Source organism: Ammospiza caudacuta, chromosome 31, assembly GCF_027887145.1.
Source record: "Ammospiza caudacuta isolate bAmmCau1 chromosome 31, bAmmCau1.pri, whole genome shotgun sequence".
NCBI lineage: Eukaryota > Metazoa > Chordata > Aves > Passeriformes > Passerellidae > Ammospiza > Ammospiza caudacuta.
Genome location: NC_080623.1, coordinates 2,255,193 through 2,272,018, shown reverse-complemented (window position 1 = coordinate 2,272,018; position 16,826 = coordinate 2,255,193). Strand labels below are relative to the sequence as shown.

At 65.8% G+C, this 16,826-nt stretch overlaps 1 protein-coding gene across 1 annotated transcript in view; it reads right to left on the bottom strand.

Annotated features, from left to right (window-relative positions):
* KIF5A (kinesin family member 5A) overlaps positions 1-16,826 on the bottom strand; it is a 30,611-nt gene that overhangs the window by 4,721 nt on the left and 9,064 nt on the right. The window contains exons 9-19 of the mRNA XM_058821972.1: positions 15,825-15,929; positions 14,416-14,564; positions 12,198-12,346; positions 9,522-9,715; positions 8,934-9,002; positions 7,540-7,746; positions 5,326-5,472; positions 3,979-4,167; positions 2,101-2,218; positions 1,318-1,385; positions 870-941 (exon numbers count right to left, since the gene is read on the bottom strand). Coding sequence (XP_058677955.1) covers positions 870-941; positions 1,318-1,385; positions 2,101-2,218; positions 3,979-4,167; positions 5,326-5,472; positions 7,540-7,746; positions 8,934-9,002; positions 9,522-9,715; positions 12,198-12,346; positions 14,416-14,564; positions 15,825-15,929 — 1,467 coding nt within the window. The remainder of the gene's footprint in view (positions 1-869; positions 942-1,317; positions 1,386-2,100; positions 2,219-3,978; positions 4,168-5,325; positions 5,473-7,539; positions 7,747-8,933; positions 9,003-9,521; positions 9,716-12,197; positions 12,347-14,415; positions 14,565-15,824; positions 15,930-16,826) is intronic.

The window sequence follows — 16,826 nt, the reverse complement described above, 5'->3', positions numbered from 1 at the left end:
GGATGGATGGATGGATGATGGATGATGGATGAATGGATGGATGGATGGATGGATGGATGGATGGATGGAGGGATGATGGATGGATGGATGATGGATGGATGATGGATGGATGGATGGATGATGGATGGATGGATGATGGATGGATGATGGATGGATGGATGCATGGATGCATGGATGCATGGATGGATGGATGGATGGATGATGGATGGATGCATGGATGATGGATGGATGGATGGATGCATGGATGATGGATGGATGGATGGATGGATGGATGGATGGATGGATGGATGATGGATGGATGGATGATGGATGGATGGATGGATGGATGATGGATGGATGGATGGATGATGGATGGATGATGGATGGATGGATGGATGGATGGATGGATGGATGGATGGATGGATGATGGATGGATGGATGGATGATGGATGGATGATGGATGGATGGATGGATGGATGGATGGATGATGGATGGATGGATGGATGGATGGATGATGGATGGATGATGGATGGATGATGGATGGATGGATGGATGGATGGATGGATGGATGGATGGATGATGGATGGATGGATGGATGATGGATGGATGATGGATGGATGGATGGATGGATGGATGGATGGATGGATGGATGATGGATGGATGGATGGATGGATGATGGATGGATGATGGATGGATGATGGATGGATGGATGGATGGATGGATGGATGGATGGATGGATGGATGATGGATGGATGGATGGATGGATGGATGGATGGATGATGGATGGATGGATGGATGGATGGATGGATGGATGGATGATGGTTGGGTGGCCTCAGGGCCGAGCTCACTCACTCCCTCAGCTCATCGATGGTTTTCTGCCGCTCGTTGACCTCGTCCCGCAGCCGCGCCAGCTGCTTGTGCTGGGCCTCGCGCTGGCTCTCGAGCTGCAGCTCCAGCGCCGCCTGCGCCCACGGGGCCTCAGCTTGGGCACCCCGGGCACCCCAACATTCCCTGGGCACCCCAGCACCTCCCACCACAGCACCTCCTGGGGACCCAACACCCCAACACCCCCCGGGAACCCCACAGCCCACACTCCCAGAGACCCACACACCCCAAAACCTCTCAGAGACCCCAACACCCTCCAGGGACCCCACACATCCCAGCACTCCCCGGGACTCCATACCCCAACGCCCTTGGGGACCCCACACCCGAGGACCCCAGGGACCCTCATCCACCTCGAGCACATCCCACACTCTGTAAGAACCCCCAGCTGCCCCCCCACACCCTTCAGGGTCCCTGAGCCCCCCAGGGTGGCTGTGCCCCCCCTGCCCCCCTCACCTTGACCTCGTCCGTGTCCTGGGTCTCATCCTGCTCGCGCTGCTTCCGAGCTGCCCCCTGTGCAGCCTCTGCAGGGCCGGGCAGGACAGGGACCCCTCAGCGCCCCCCGAGCCCCCCTGTGCACTCCCTGGCTCCCCCGTACTCCCCCAGCCCCCCGTGTCACCCTGTGCACTCCCCAGCGCCCCAATCCCCTCCATGGCCCCCAGATCCCCCATATTCCCCAAGACCCCCTTTTCCCCCCACCCCTGTGCCCCCCAATCCCCTCCATGGCCCCCAGCCCCCTATACTCTCCCCCCACCCCTGAGCCCTCTGTATCACCCCATACTCCCCCAGCCCCCCCTGTCCCCCCCATCCCCCGACCCCCCTGTGCCACCCCATTGTCCCCCATACCCTTGAGCCCCTCGAGCCCCCCCAAACTCCCCCCACACTCCCGTTCCCACCATGCCCCCGACGCCCCCTGACTCCCAAGCCTCCCGCGTCCCCCGTGCTCCTGACTGTCCCCAAGCCACCCGTACCCCCCCATTGTCCCCGCGCCCCCCGTGTTTCCGCACTGTCCCCATGCCCCCCACACTCTCCCAGTGCCCCCCGCATTGTCCCCAAGTCCCCCGTGCCCCCCGCAGTGTCCCGAGCCCCCCGTGCCCGCCGTGTTCCCGCACTGCCCCCAAGCCCCCCGAGCCCCCCGAGCCCCCCGTGCCCCCCTTGCCCCCACACTGTCCCGCGTCGCCCGTGCCCCCCGAGCGCCCCGTGCCCCCCGCAGTGTCCCCGCGCCCCCCGTGCCCCCACCCTGCGCCTGCAGCCTCGCCAGCTCCTCCCCGAGCGCGTCGTGCGCCTCCTCCAGGTGCCGCTTGCGCAGCTCCAGGCTCTGCGCGTACTCGGTCAGCGAGCGGATCTTGGCCTCGTGCTGCAGCGGCACCGGCACCGCCTCAGCCTCGGCCGGGGGCGCCGGCACGCCCGGCCCGCGCGGGCATCCCGCTCCCCGTGCCCACCCCGCAGCATCCCCCCGACACCCGCGGGCACCCCGCTCCCCGTGCCCATCCCGCTGCCCGTGCCCACCCTGCTTCCGGTGTCCACCCTGCTCCTGGTGCCCATCCCACTCCCGGTGCCCACCCCGCTCCCGGTGCCCGCCCCACTCATGGTGCCCGTCCCTCTCCCCGTGCCCACCCCGCTCCCGGTGCCCACCCTGCTCCCGATGCCCACTCCACAGCATCCCCCAACACCCGCGGGGCACCACCCTGGCAGCCCCCAGCCCCAGGACCACCCCGGGTGGCCCCCAACGCCCCCAGGGGCACCTGACCCCGAGAGCCGCAGGAATGTCCCCCCAAAATCTCCAGGCCACCCCCAATGGCACGGCCAGAGCCACCAAACCCCCAGCCCAGGGGAGTCAAACCCCCAGGTCACCAAACCCCCAAGTCACCAAACCCTGGGTCCCCAAATCCTGGGCCACCAAACCCTGGGTCCCCAAACCCCCAGGGGAGTCCAACCCCCAGGTCACCAAACCCCCAAGTCACCAAACCCTGGGTCCCCAAACCCCCAGGGGAGTCCAACCCCCAGGTCACCAAACCTGGGTCCCCAAACTCCAGGCTCACTGAACCCTGGGGTCACCAAACCCTTGGACCAATAAACTCTGGTTCCATCAAACCCAGGCTGAGAAATCCAGGGTCACCAAACCCCCAGGGAAACCAGACCCAGGGTCACCAAACCCTGGGTCCCCAAACTCCAGGACCCCTGAACCCTGGGGTCACCAAACGCAGGGCCACCAAACCCTTGGACCAATAAATTCTGGTGCCACCAAACCCAGGGCTGAGAAATCCAGGGTGACCCAACCCCAGCGAAACCAAACTCTGGGGCCACCAAACCCTGGGTCACGGAACACCCAGGCCACCAAACCCTGAAGCCACCAGCAGCTGGGTCACAGAACCCCATAGTCACCAAATTCTGGGGACACCAAAGCTTTCAGTTGTCAAACCTCAGAGCCACCAAGCCTTGGTGTCACCAAATCCCAGGGACACAAAATTCTGAGCCACCAAACTCTGGAGCCACTAAACCTTGGGCCACCAAACCCCGAGTCACAGAACCCCCAGGCCACCAAAGTCTGGGGACACCAAAACCTGGGTCACAGACCTTCAGGCCATCAAATTCTGGGGCCACCAAACTTTGGAGCTGTCAAACCCTGGTGTCACCAAATCCCAGGGACACTAAACCTTAAGTCACCAAATCACAGAGCCACTAAACCTTGGGCCACCAAAACCTGGGTCACAGAGCCCTGGGGCCACCAAACTCTGGAGCCACTAAAGCTTTGAGCTGCCAAATCCTGGAGCTGTCAGGCCGTGGTGTCACCAAACCCCAGGGACACAAAACCCTGTGCCACCAGATCCTGGAGCCACCCAACCCTGAGCCACTAAACCTTGTGCCACCAAAACCTGTGTCACAGAGCCCCAGGCCACCAAATTCTGGGGCCACCAAAGCCTTCAGCTGCCAAACTTTGGAACTGCCAAACCCTGGAGCTGCCAGACCCTGGTGTCACCAAACCCCAGGGACACAAAACCCTGTGCCACCAGATCCTGGGGCCACCAAACCCTGTGCCGCCAAATCCCAGAGACACAAACCCCTGTGCCCCCGGACCCAGAGTCCCCTGGCAGTGCCCTGCCCGCCCTGGCACACCTGGGAGATGAGCAGCTGGCACGAGGACAGCTCTCTGCCCGTCACCTCCAGCTTGCGGTGGCACTCCACCTGCAGGTTCTCCAGCTGCCGGCAGCGCTTCACCACCGACTTCACCTCCGACTTGATCTTGCTGATGTAGAGCCGGGCAACGGCAAACTCCTCCTCGATGGCACCGCTCACCTCCACCGGCTGGCACCGCAGGGCACCGCAGGGCACAGTGTGGGTATGGCACGGCACGGCACAGCAGGGCAGAATGTGGGTATGGCATGGCATGGCACGGCAGGGCACAGTGTGGGTATGGTATGGCACAATACGGCACAGCATAGCATGGCATGGCACAGTGTGGGTATGGCACGGCACGGCAGGGCACAATGTGGGTATGGCATGGCATGGCACGGCAGGGCACAGTGTGGGTATGGTATGGCACAATACGGCACAGCATAGCATGGCATGGCACAGTGTGGGTATGGCACGGCACGGCAGGGCACAATGTGGATATGGCATGGCATGGCATGGCATGGCACAGTGTGGGTATGGCATGGCAGGGTACCACATGGCACAGCAGGGCACAGTGTGGGTATGGCATGGTATGGCACGGTACAGCACGGCATGGCAGGGCAGCGGGCACAGGAATGGCACAGTGTGGGTATGGCATGGCACAGGAATGGCACAGCATGGCAGAGTGTGGGTATGGCATGGCATGCACATCACAGCATGGCACAGCACAGCATGGATATGGCACAACATGGCATGGCACAGCACAGCATGGGTATGGCACGGCACAGCACGGCACAGGTGTGTACCACACTCAGGTACAGCATGGCATGGGCATGGCACAGCACAGCATGGCACTGAATGGTGCAGGCATGTCTCGGGCACAGTGTGGCACGGGACGGCACACACGGGGGATGACATGGGCAGTGCAGGGGCATGGCACTGGCAAGTCATGGGCATGGCATGGCACAGGCAGCACCGCCTGGCACGAGGTGGGTGTGGCACTCACAGGGGTGTGGTGGCACGGGCATCACGGGGACACGGAATGGGCACAGAATGGGCACGGAATGGGCATGGAAGGGACACGGGATGGGCACGACACAGCTGGGTGTGACATGGCACGGCTCCGCCGTGGGCACTGCATGGCACAGGCACAGCGTGGCACAGCATGGCACAGACATGGCACAGGCATGGCAGGGACACCCCACACGTGGGGAGGGCACGGCAGGGGCACGTCCCACAGGGCACAGAACCCCACCCCTTCCACCTTGTGCCCTCCGTGCCCCTCATGCCCCCCGAGACCCCCAATGCTCCCCGTGCCCCCCCGTGCCCCCCGTGCCCCGGTGCCCTCACCAGTTTGATGTCGCCGCTGCCCACGAGGGCGCTGAGCTCGCTCAGGTCCCTCAGGAGCCCGTTGAGCACCTCGGCCGCGCGGCGCCGCTGCTGCCCCCCGAGCTCCCGTGCCCGCGACAGCTCCGACTCCAGCGACAGCGTGGTGGCCTGCGACAGTGACAGGGTTGGCACCGCGGACAGCGACAGCGACAGGGCTGGCACCGCGGACAGCGACAGCGACAGTGACAGGGCTGGGCTGGCACCGGGGACAGCGACAGCGACAATGACAGGGCTGGCACCGGGGACAGCGACAGTGACAGTGACAGGGCTGGGCTGGCACCGCGGACAGCGGCACCGCCACCCCCTGGTGCCCCCGGGCTACCAGGGCGCAGCCGGGACATCCTGCGGCACCTCCCGGGCACCCCCGCACATGAGCACCCCAACAGTGCCGGGCACCCCCTGTGCCCCTCGCTGCTGTCCCTGACAGACCTGGCAGCCCCTGTGCCCCCTGTGCCCTCTGTGCCCCCCGACAGCCCTGGCATCCCCTGTGCCCTCACACCCAGCACATCCTGTGCCCCAGCTGCCCCTGCCTGAGCCCCCGCTGCCCGGGTACCCACACCGGGCACCCCCAGCACGCCCTGGCACACCCCAGTACCTCCCGGTGCTGCCCAGTACCTCCCAGTGTCTCCCAGTACCGCCCAGTACTGCCCAGTGCTGCCCAGTCCCGCCCATCCTGGCACCCCCAGTGCCCCTCAGGAATCCTGGAACCACCACCCTGGCACCAGCCCTGGCACCCCAAGGTCCCACCCGAGGGGAGCACCCAGCCTGGCACCCCAGTTCAGGGCTGGGTTCCCAGTTTGGGCACTGGTTTGAGGCAAGGGGGAACCCTCTGTTCTGGTCGAGGGGAATCTCATTTTGGGGTGTGGCTTGAGGGGAGGGGGTGCCCCTGTTTGGGGTCCAGTTTGGGGTTTGGGGGCTCCCCAGTCTGAGGCTCCTGTTTTGGGGTGTCCCCGGCTCCCAGCATCCCAGTTTGGGGCTGGGGGCTTTGGGGGGGCTGTGGCAGAGGGTGAGGGTCCCGATGGGCTCCGTGTGGGTTTTCCAGTGGGGTTGTGGCCCCGCAGGCTGTCCTGGTGTCTGTCCTGGTGTCTGTCCCGGTGTCCCTGGCCCCTCGCCTGTCCCGGTGTCCCCGACCCTGTGGTCTGTCCCGGTGTCCTGCTGTCTGTCCTGATGTCTGTCCCAGTGTCCCAGTGGATGCCCCGGTGTCTGTCCCGGTGTCCCTATCCCCCTGTCTGTCCCGGTGTCCCACTGTCTGTCCCGGTGTCCCACTGTCTGTCCCGGTGTCTCTGGCCCCCTGTCTGTCTCGGTGTCTCCGTGTCTGTCCCTTTCCCCCAGTGTCCCAGTGGATGCCCTGGTGGCTGTCCTGGGCTGTCCCCGTGTCTGTCCCAGTGTCCGTCCCAGTGTCCATCCCAGTGTCCCGGACTGTCCCTGTGTCCCAGTGTCCGTCCCGGTGTCCCAGTGTCCCGCTGTCCGTCCCGGTGTCCCCACCTTGGTGTGGACCAGCTCACTGGCCAGCCGCCGGTTGTGCCTCCCGGTGTCCCTAGCCCCCTGTCTGTCCTGGTGTCCCAGTGTCCCGGTGTCTGTCCTGGTGTCCCTGGTCCCCCAGTGCCCTGCTGTCTGTCCCAGTGTCTGTCCCGGCGTCTGTCCCAGTGTCGCAATGTCCCTGTGGCAGTTCAGCCTGTCCCGGTGTTTCTCCTGGTGTCTGTCCTGGTGTCTGTCCCGGTGTCCCTGGCCCCTCGCCTGTCCCGGTGTCCCAGTGTCCCTGACCCTGTGGTCTGTCCCGGTGTCCCTGGTGTCTGTCCTGCTGTCTGTCCCGGTGTCTGTCCCTGTGTCCCACTGTCTGTCCTGGTGTCCATCCCAGTGTCCCAGGCTGTTCCTGTGTCCCACTGTCTGTCCCGGTGTCCCGGTGTCCGTCCCTGTGTCCCCACCTCGGTGCGGGCCAGCTCGTCCGCCAGCCGCCGGTTGTGCCTCCCGGTGTCCCTGACCCCCTGTCTGTCCCGGTGTCCCAGTGTCCGTCCCTCTGTCCTGGTGTCTGTCCCTGTGTCCCGCTGTCTGTCCCGGTGTCCCAGTGTCCGTCCCTCTGTCCTGGTGTCCGTCCCTGTGTCCCGCTGTCTGTCCTGGTGTCCCAGTGTCCCAGTGTCTGTCACGGTGTCCCAGTGTCCGTCCCGGTGTCCCCACCTCGGTGCGGGCCAGCTCGTCCGCCAGCCGCCGGTTGTGCCTCCCGGTGTCCTCGGCCTCCTGGGCCTTGCGGTCGTAGCTCCGGGCGAGCTCCTCGAGCGCCGCCAGCACCTCGGTGACCTCGGCCCGCGCCGCGCCGTGCTCGGCCCGCAGCGCCGCCAGCTCCCGGCGGGCAGCCTCGCCCCCGCCCCGCGCCGCCGCCAGCACCTGCCCGGGCACCGGGCACCGGGTCAGGGCGGGGGGCACGGGGGGGCACAGGGGGCAGAGTGGGGGGCCCAGAGGGGCCCTGGGGTCATGGTGGGGTCCCAGAGGTCATGGGAGGGTCTCAGGGGTCACGGTGGGCATGCCAGGGGTCATGGTGGGGGTTCCACAGGTCATGGTGGGCACGCCAGGGATCAGAGTGGGGGTTCCACAGGTCATGGTGGGCATTCCAGCAATCAGAGTTGGGGAGCCAGAGGGGCCCTGGGGTCATGGTGGGGGTCCCAGGGATTAGAATGGGGGGCACAGGAATCTTGGTGGGCATGCCGAGCATCAGAGCAGGGGTCCCACGTGTCATGACGGGGTCCCAGGGATCAGAGTGGGGGTCTGAGAGGTCATGGTGGGCATCCCAGGGATCAGGGCAGGGGTGCCAGGGGTCGTGGTGGGCATCCCAAGGGTCACGGTGGGAGTCCCAGGGGTCATGGTGGGGGTCCCAAGGGTCAGTTTAGGGGTCCCCGGAGTCATGATCGGGTCTCGGGGGTCATGGTGGGCATGCCAGGGGTCATGGTGGGGTCAAAGAGGTCAGAGTGGGGGTCCCAGGGGTCATGGTGGGGGCACAGGGGGCTGAGTGGGGGGCCCAGAGGGGCCCTGGGGTCATGGTGGGGGTCCCAGGGATTAGAGTGGGGGGCACAGGGTCATAGTGAGGGGTCCCAGGGGTCATGGTGGGCATCCCAGGGGTCATGGTGGGGACACAAGGATCAGAGTGGGGGTCCCACAGGTCATGGTGGGCATCCCAGGGATCAGAGTGGGGGTCCCAGAAGTCATGGTGAGGTCCCAGGGGTCAGAGTGGGGGGCCCAGAGGTCATGGGAGGGTCCCCCAGGAGACCCAGGGGTCCAGGGGCAGAGGTTCGGGGTCCTGGGGGGTTTGAGAGGTCATGGGGGGTCCCGGGGGCCAGTCCCAAAGTGGCAGAGTCAGCCTGGGGTCACAATGGGGGTCCCGGGGGGGTCCCGAGGGGGTCTCAAGGGAGGCCTGGGGGGGTCCCGGGGCTCAGGTTCTGGAGGGTCCCAGGCACTGAGGATGAGGGGCCCAGGGGAGGCTGGGGTGGGGTCCCGGGGGGGTCCCAGGCCCTGGGGGGGGTCCGGGGGGGTCACACAGAGGGGGTCTCACGGTGGGGGGGGAGGGGCAGGGCCCTCACCTCCTCCTGGTCCAGCATTTGCTGCTTGAGCTTCTCCATGATCTGACTCTGCTGGTTGATCTCGTCATCCTGGGGGGACAGGGGGGGACAGGGGGGGACAGGGAGGCACAGGGGTCACCGGGGGGCTGGGGGGAACTGGGGGAAACTGAGGGGAACAGGGAACCGCCAGGAGGGAACTGGGGGAACTGGGGGGAACTGGGAGCTGCCAGGGGGAACTGGGGGCAACTGGGGGAACTGGGAGAACTGCCAGGGGGGAACTGGGGGAACTGGGGGGCACTGGGAGCTCCAAGGGGGATCTGGGGGCAACTGGGGGAACTGGAGGGAACTGGGAACTGCCAGGAGGGAACTGGGCAGAACTGGGAGCTGCCAGGGGGAAATTAAGGGGAACTGGGAGGAACTGGGGGGAACTGGGGGGCACTGGGAGCTAACAGGGGGTCCCAGTCCCGCCACGCTGAGGCTCTGGGGGCTGCTGGGCACACTGGGATGTCCCCGGGTGTCCTGGGGCTCTCAGGGCTCTTGGGGGTCCCTGGCAGGTCTGGGGGGCTCCTGGCAGCTCCGGGGGGTCCCCTCTGTTCCGGGGGTCCCCACCTTGTCGTCCAGCTGCTTGTAGAGCTTGCGGATCTCCTCCTCGTACTTGTGGCGCTCCTCGTCCGAGATGTGGATGACGATGGAGGAGCTGTTGTCGTTCAGGGGGGGCTCCTCGGGGGCGCCCCCCGGGCCCTCGCCCGGCCCCGTGCCCGCCTCGGCCTCGCTCAGCTGCTCGGTCTCGGGCACGGCCTCGCCTGGGGGGGGCACGGCCTCAGAGACCCCCTCGAGGGATGGGGTACCCCCCCGATTTTGGGGTGCCCTTCAGGAGCGAGGTACCCCCGATCTCGGGGTGTCCCTGGGGTGGGGGTCCCCCCAGTCTCGGGGTGCCCTAAGGGTGGGGGTACCCCAGGATCTCGGGGTGTCCCTGGGGTGGGGTCCTCCCAATTGTGGGGTGTCCCAGGGCTGGGGGCACCCCCGATCTCCGGGTATCTCTGGGGTGGGGTCCCTGTTCCGGATCTCGGGGTGTCCCCAGGGGTTGGGGTCCCCTCCCAGCTCAGCCTCCTTCAATGAAGGACGTGGCCTCGAGGTCTCCACTGGGGGCTTTTGGGGTCCCCTTCCCACATCTGGGGTCCCTCCCCATGGCTGGGGTTCCTCCCCAGACTTGGGGTCCCCTCCCCGCAGTTGGGGTCCCCTCCAGTATTTGGGGGCCCTTCCCACATCTGGGGTCCCCTCCCTCCCCAGACTTGGGATCCCCTTCCCACAGTTGGGGTCCCCTCCCTTTGGGGTCCCCCCACATCTCCTGATGGCCCTCCCGGTCCCAGGGTGCCCCCCTATGGGGCAGACTGTGCCTCAGTTTCCCCAGCGGGGCTGGGGGCCTGTGGGGTGCCCCAGGGTCTCCCCCAGATGTCGGGCTGTCCCCGCAATCTCGGGGTGCCTCCCCAGCTCTCGGGGGGCCCCAGGGTCCCCCATAGCTCTCGGGGTGCCCCCAATCTCGGGGTCCACGCCCAGATGTCGGGGTGCCCCGGAGTCCCCCCCAGATGTGGGGGTCCTCCCCCAGCTCTCGGGGTCCCCCCAGATCTCTGGATGCCCCCAATCTCAGGGACCCCCCCCAATCTCGGGGTGCCCCCAATCTCGGGGTGCCACGGAGTGCCCCCAGCTCCCGGGGTCCCCCCCAGTTTCGGGGTTTCCCCAATCTCGGGTGCCCTCCCAGCTCTCGGGGTCTCCCCAATCTCGTGGCGCCCCCATTTTCGGATCCCCCCATTTTCGGGGTGCCCCCAATCTCAGGGTGTCCCCCCAGCTCTCGGGGTCTCCCCAATCTCGGGGTGCCCCCAATCTCGGTGCCCACCTATTTTGGGGGTGCCCCCATTTTGGGGGTGCCCCCATTTTGGGGATATCCCCATTTTCAGGGTGCCCCCATTTTCAGGGTTTCCTCATTTTGGGGGTGCCCCCGTTTTCGGGGTTCCCACATTTTCAGGGTGCCCCCATTTTCGGTGCCCCCCCATTTTCAGGGTGCCCCCATTTTGGGGGTGCCCCCATTTTCGGTGCTCCCCCATTTTCGGGGTTCCCCCATTTTGGGGGTGCCCCCATTTTCGGGGTTCCCACATTTTTGGGGTGCCCCCATTTTTGGGGTGCCCCCATTTTCAGGGTTCCCCCATTTTGGGGGTGCCCCCATTTTGGGTGCGCCCCCATTTTTGGGGTGCCCCCATTTTGGGGGCGCCCCCATTTTGGAGGTTCCCCCATTTTCAGGGTGCCCCCATTTTGGGGGTGCCCCCATTTTGGGGGTTCCCCCATTTTCAGGGTGCCCCCATTTTGGGGGTGCCCCCATTTTCGGGGTTCCCCCATTTTCGGTGCCCCCCCCATTTTCAGGGTGCCTCCATTTTGGGGGTGCCCCCATTTTCGGTGCCCCCCCATTTTTGGGGCGCCCCCATTTTCGGTGCTCACCCATTTTCGGGGTTCCCCCATTTTGGGAGTGCCCCCATTTTCGGTGCCCCCATTTTCGGTGCTCCCCCATTTTCAGGGTGCCCTCATTTTGGGGGTGCCCCCGTTTTCGGTGCCCCCCCATTTTGAGGTGCCCCCATTTTCAGGGTGCCCCCATTTTGGGGGTGCCCCCATTTTCGGTGCTCCCCCATTTTCGGGGTTCCCCCATTTTGGGGGTGCCCCCATTTTCGGGGTTCCCACATTTTTGGGGTGCCCCCATTTTTGGGGTGCCCCCATTTTCAGGGTTCCCCCATTTTGGGGGTGCCCCCATTTTGGGTGCGCCCCCATTTTTGGGGTGCCCCCATTTTGGGGGCGCCCCCATTTTGGAGGTTCCCCCATTTTCAGGGTGCCCCCATTTTGGGGGTGCCCCCATTTTGGGGGTTCCCCCATTTTCAGGGTGCCCCCATTTTGGGGGTGCCCCCATTTTGGGGGTGCCCCCATTTTCGGGGTTCCCCCATTTTCGGTGCCCCCCCCATTTTCAGGGTGCCTCCATTTTGGGGGTGCCCCCATTTTCGGTGCCCCCCCATTTTTGGGGCGCCCCCATTTTCGGTGCTCCCCCATTTTCGGGGTTCCCCCATTTTGGGAGTGCCCCCATTTTCGGTGCCCCCATTTTCGGTGCTCCCCCATTTTCAGGGTGCCCTCATTTTGGGGGTGCCCCCGTTTTCGGTGCCCCCCCATTTTGAGGTGCCCCCATTTTCGGTGCCCCCATTTTCAAGGTTCCCCCATTTCGGGGGTGCCCCCATTTTGGGGTGCCCTCACCGCTCCTCCAGCGGCTCAGCTCCGCCTCCAGCCGGGCCAGGCTCTCTCTCAGCGCTTTGTTCTTCTCCTTCTCCTTCTCGAATTTCTTCTTCCACTGCTCGGCCGTGAGCTCCAGGTTCACCGAGGCCGTGTTCTTGATGGTCTTGGCCCTGCGGGCACCCCAAAACTGGCACCCCAAACTGGCACCCCTAAACTGGAACCCAAACAGGCACCCCAAAACTGGTACCCCAAACTTGCACCCCCAGACAGGCACCCCTAAACTGGCACCCCAAACAGGCACCGCAAAGCTGGCACCCCCAAAACTGGCACCCCAAAACTGGCACCCCAAAACTGGCACCCCAAAACTGGTACCCCAAACTTGCACCCCCAGACAGGCACCCCTAAACTGGCACCCCAAAACTGGCACCCCAAAACTGGCACCCCAAACAGGCACCCCAAACTGGCACCCCAAACTGGCATCCCAAAACTGGCACCCCAAAACTGGCACCCCAAACTGGCACCCAAAACTGGCACCCCAAACTGGCACCTCAAAACTGGCACCTCAAAACTGGCACCCCCAAACTGGCATCCCAAAACTGGGACCCCAAAACTGGTGCACTCGGGGGTGCACTGGGTGAATTTGGGGTGCACTGGGGGCACTCGGGGTGCACTGGGTGAATTTGGGGTGCACTGGGTGAATTTGGGGTGCAGGGGGCACTCAGGGTGCACTGGGAGAAGTTGGGGTGCACTGGGGGCAGCCAAGGTGTGGCTGGGACACCATGGGTGAATTTGGGGTGCACTGGGGGAACTTGGGGTGCAGGGGGGGCAGTGGGGGTGCACTGAGGGCAATTGGGGTGTACTGGGGACAGTCGGGGTACAGCAGGCGCTGTTGGGGTGCATTGGGTGAAGTTGGGGTGCACTGGGGGCCGTAGGGATGCGGCTGAGATTCCATGGGTGAAGTTGGGGTGCAGCAGGCGCTGTTGGGGTGCACTGTGTGAATTTGGGGTGCAGCAGGCGCTGTTGGGGCGCACTGGGTGAATTCGGGGTGCATCAAGGCGCTGTTGGGGCGCACTGGGAGCAGCTGGGGCGCGCTGGTACACCACGGGTGAAATTGGGGTGCCCTGGGAGCAGTGGGGGTGCACTGAGTGTAGTTGGGGTGCAGCAGGCGCTGTTGGGGTGCAGTGGGTGAGGTTGGGGTGCACCGGCTGAATTTGGGGACAGCCAGGGTTTGTCTGGGACTCCGTGGGTGAAGTTGGGGTGCAGCAGGCGCTGTTGGGGTGCACTGGGGGCAGTCGGGGTGCACTGAGTGTAGTTGGGGTGCGCTGTGTGAATTCGGGGGGCAGCAGGCACTGTCAGGGTGTACTGGGGGCAGGTGGGGTGCAGTGGTACACTATGGGTGAATTTGGGGGGCAGCAGGCACGGCTGGGGTGCGCTGTGTGAATTTGGGGTGCAGCAGGCACGGTTGGGGTGCGCTGTGTGAATTTGGGGTGTAGCAGGCGCTGTTGGGGTGCGCTGTGTGAATTCGGGGTGCACTGGGCGCTGTTGGGGTGCGCGGTGTGAATTTGGGGGGCAGCAGGCACGGTTGGGGTGCGCGGTGTGAATTTGGGGGGCAGCAGGCACGGTTGGGGTGCGCGGTGTGAATTCGGGGTGCACTGGGCGCTGTTGGGGTGCGCTGCCCTCCACGGGTGCCCCGGGGGGGTCTCGGGGGGCTCTCGGGGGGCTCTGGGCAGGAGCGGGGGGCGGTGGCTCCATGGGGACACCCGGGGGAGGGGCTGCGGTTGGACACCCCCATTCCGGGGGCAGTTCGGGGGGCTCTGGGGGGGCTCGGAGGGCAGCAGGGGGGCTCAGGGGACACCCCCATTCCGGGGGGCTCAGGGGAACTCGGGGGGCTCGGGGGATACCCCCATTAAAGGGGGGGCTCCGGCGGGCTCGAGGTGGCTCTGGGGGTCTCGGGGGGGTCTCTGGGGGGCTCGGGGTGGCTCGGGGGGCAGTGTTGGGGGCTGCAGTTGGACACCCCCATTCCCGGGGGGCTCAGGGGAACTCGGGGGGCTCGGGGGATACCCCCATTAAAGGGGGGTTCGGGGGGCTCGAGGTGGCTCGGGGGGCTCAGGAGGATCTCTGAGGGGGCTCGGGGTGGCTCGGGGGGCAGTGTTGGGGGCTGCGGTTGGACACCCCCATTCCCGGGGGTCTCAGGGGGTCTCTGGGGGTGGCTCGGGGGTCTCGGCGCCCCCCGGCGCACCTCTGGCCGAACATGAGCGTGGATTTGGTCTCCTGGTCGTTGTAGCTGGACGGGGAGCAGCAGATGAACATGGTGGTGCGGCAGTTCCCGCCCAGCGAGTCCTGCAGGATCCGCGTCATCTTGCTGTCGCGATAGGGCACGTAGGCCTTCTGCGGGGGGAGGGGCGGCCTCAGCACCGGGACCACCGCGGGGACCGGGAGCACGCGGGGGAGGGACACGGGGACAGCGGGAGGGCGGGGGACTCGGGGACAGGGGGCAGGGGGCTCGGGTTGGGGACTTATGGGGACAGCGGGCTCAGGGGGACACGGGGGGACACGAGGGGACAGGGGACACACACGGGAGTGGGACACGGGGGACAGCGTGGGGACGCGGCGTACGCGAGGAAGTGGGACACGGGGGACAGAGGGTGGGCAGGGGGCTCAGGGACAGCCACAAGGGGACAGGGGGCTCGGGGGGACACACACGGGGGACAGCGGGCTCAGGGCTGGGGACAAATGGGGACAGGGGGCTCGGGGACACACACGGGGGACAGCGGGCTCGGGGGGACACAGCGACACGGAGGGGGCAGGGGCCTCAGGGACACACACGGGAGTGGGGCACGAGGGACAGCAGGCTCGGGTTGGGGACACGGGGTGGGGGCAGAGAGACACAGGAGGGGCAGGGGGCTCGGGTTGGGGACATATAGGGACAGCGGGCTCAGGGACACACACGGGGGACACGCGGGAGTGGGACACGGGGGGACAGCGGGTGGGCAGGGGGCTCGGGTTGGGGACACACAGGGGGACAGGGTATCAGAGACACGCGGGAGTGGGACACGGGGGGCAGGGGGCTCAGGGACACACACGGGGGTCTCGGTGGGGGACAGCGAGGGGGGACACGGGGGGACACACGGGAGTGGGACACGGGGGCCAAAGGGCTCGGGGGAATACGGGAGGACATGGGAGGAGCAGAGGGCTCAGGAGGACACGGGGGACAGAGGGACAGGGGGCGGGGTTGGGGACATACGGGGACAGCGGGCTCAGGGACACACACGGGGGACAAGGGGGGCGGGTTGGGGACAAACAGGGGGCAGGGGGCTCAGGGGGACACATGGGAGTGGGACGGGGGGGACGAGGGGCTCGGGTTGGGCACACATGGGGGACAGAGAGACACACGGGGGACAGGGGACACACACAGCGGGGACAGGGGCTCGGGTTGGCGACACAGGGGGTCGAGGGGTGTCCCCCTCCCAGAACCCCTGCAGGGGGCTCAGCAGGGTGGGACACACGGGGGGGGCTCAGGGGGGTCTCCCCACCCCAGGACCCCCGAGGGGGCTCAGCAGGAGGGGAAGGATTGGGGGGGGCTGGGCAAGGCTCTCCCAGGACCCCCGGGGGGCTCCGGGGGGCTCGGGGGGGCTCCGGGGGTCTCACCGTGCCCTCGGCCAGCGCAGAGATGACGTTGCCCAGCGCCGACAGGGATTTGTTGATGTTTTTGGCCTCGTCCAGCACGGCACCCTCAGCGCCCGTCTTGCTCACCTGGGAAAGGTAGGGGGGGGGTGGCTCAGGGACCCCCCGTGTGCCCCCCGACCCCAGGGACCCCTCACAGGGATGGCCCCAGAGCCCAACCCAAGGGTCCCACCAGGCAAGAGACGCCCCCAGTGCCAACACCCCGCACCCAGAGACCCCCACCCTGACTGACGGTCCTGAAACCCCAATGGGCCCAAACCCCAATGGCCCCAAGCTGCAACAGCCTCAAACCCCAATGGCCACAACCCCCAAAAACCCCAAATCCCATTGACCCCAAACCCCAATGGCCACAACCCCCAAAAACCCCAAATCCCATTGACCCCAAACCCCAATGGCCACAATGGCCCCAAAAAACCTCAATGGCCCCAAACCCCAAAAACCCCAACAGCCCCAAAAAACCCCAATGGCCCCAAAAGTCCCACTGACCCCAAACCCCAACAGCCCCAAAAATGGCCCCAATAGCCCCAAAAGCCCCATTGACCCCCAAACCCCAACATGAAGAACCCAAATGACCCAAAAATGGCCCCCAAAAACCTCAATGGCCCCAAACCCTGATGGCTCCAAAAATCCCCAATGGCCCCAAACCCCAATGGCCCTAAAAAAATCCATTGAGCCCCAAAAATGTCCCCAATGGCCCCCCAAAACCCACTGTCCCCCCAAGACCCCCGCCCTCCCAGTGTCCCACAGAGCACCAAAGTCCCCCCAAGACCCCCCAGGCTGCCCCAGGCCCCCACCCTCCAATCGCCCCCCCAAACCCCAATATCCCCCCAAACTCCATGGACTCCTGCAAAGTGTTCTCACCCCCCCAATGCCCCCCCCAATGCCCCCCAAAATGTCATGAACGCCCCCAGGCTCCACCCTCCAGGGGGGACACCCCCGCAGTGCCCTCCCAGTGCTCCCAGTGCC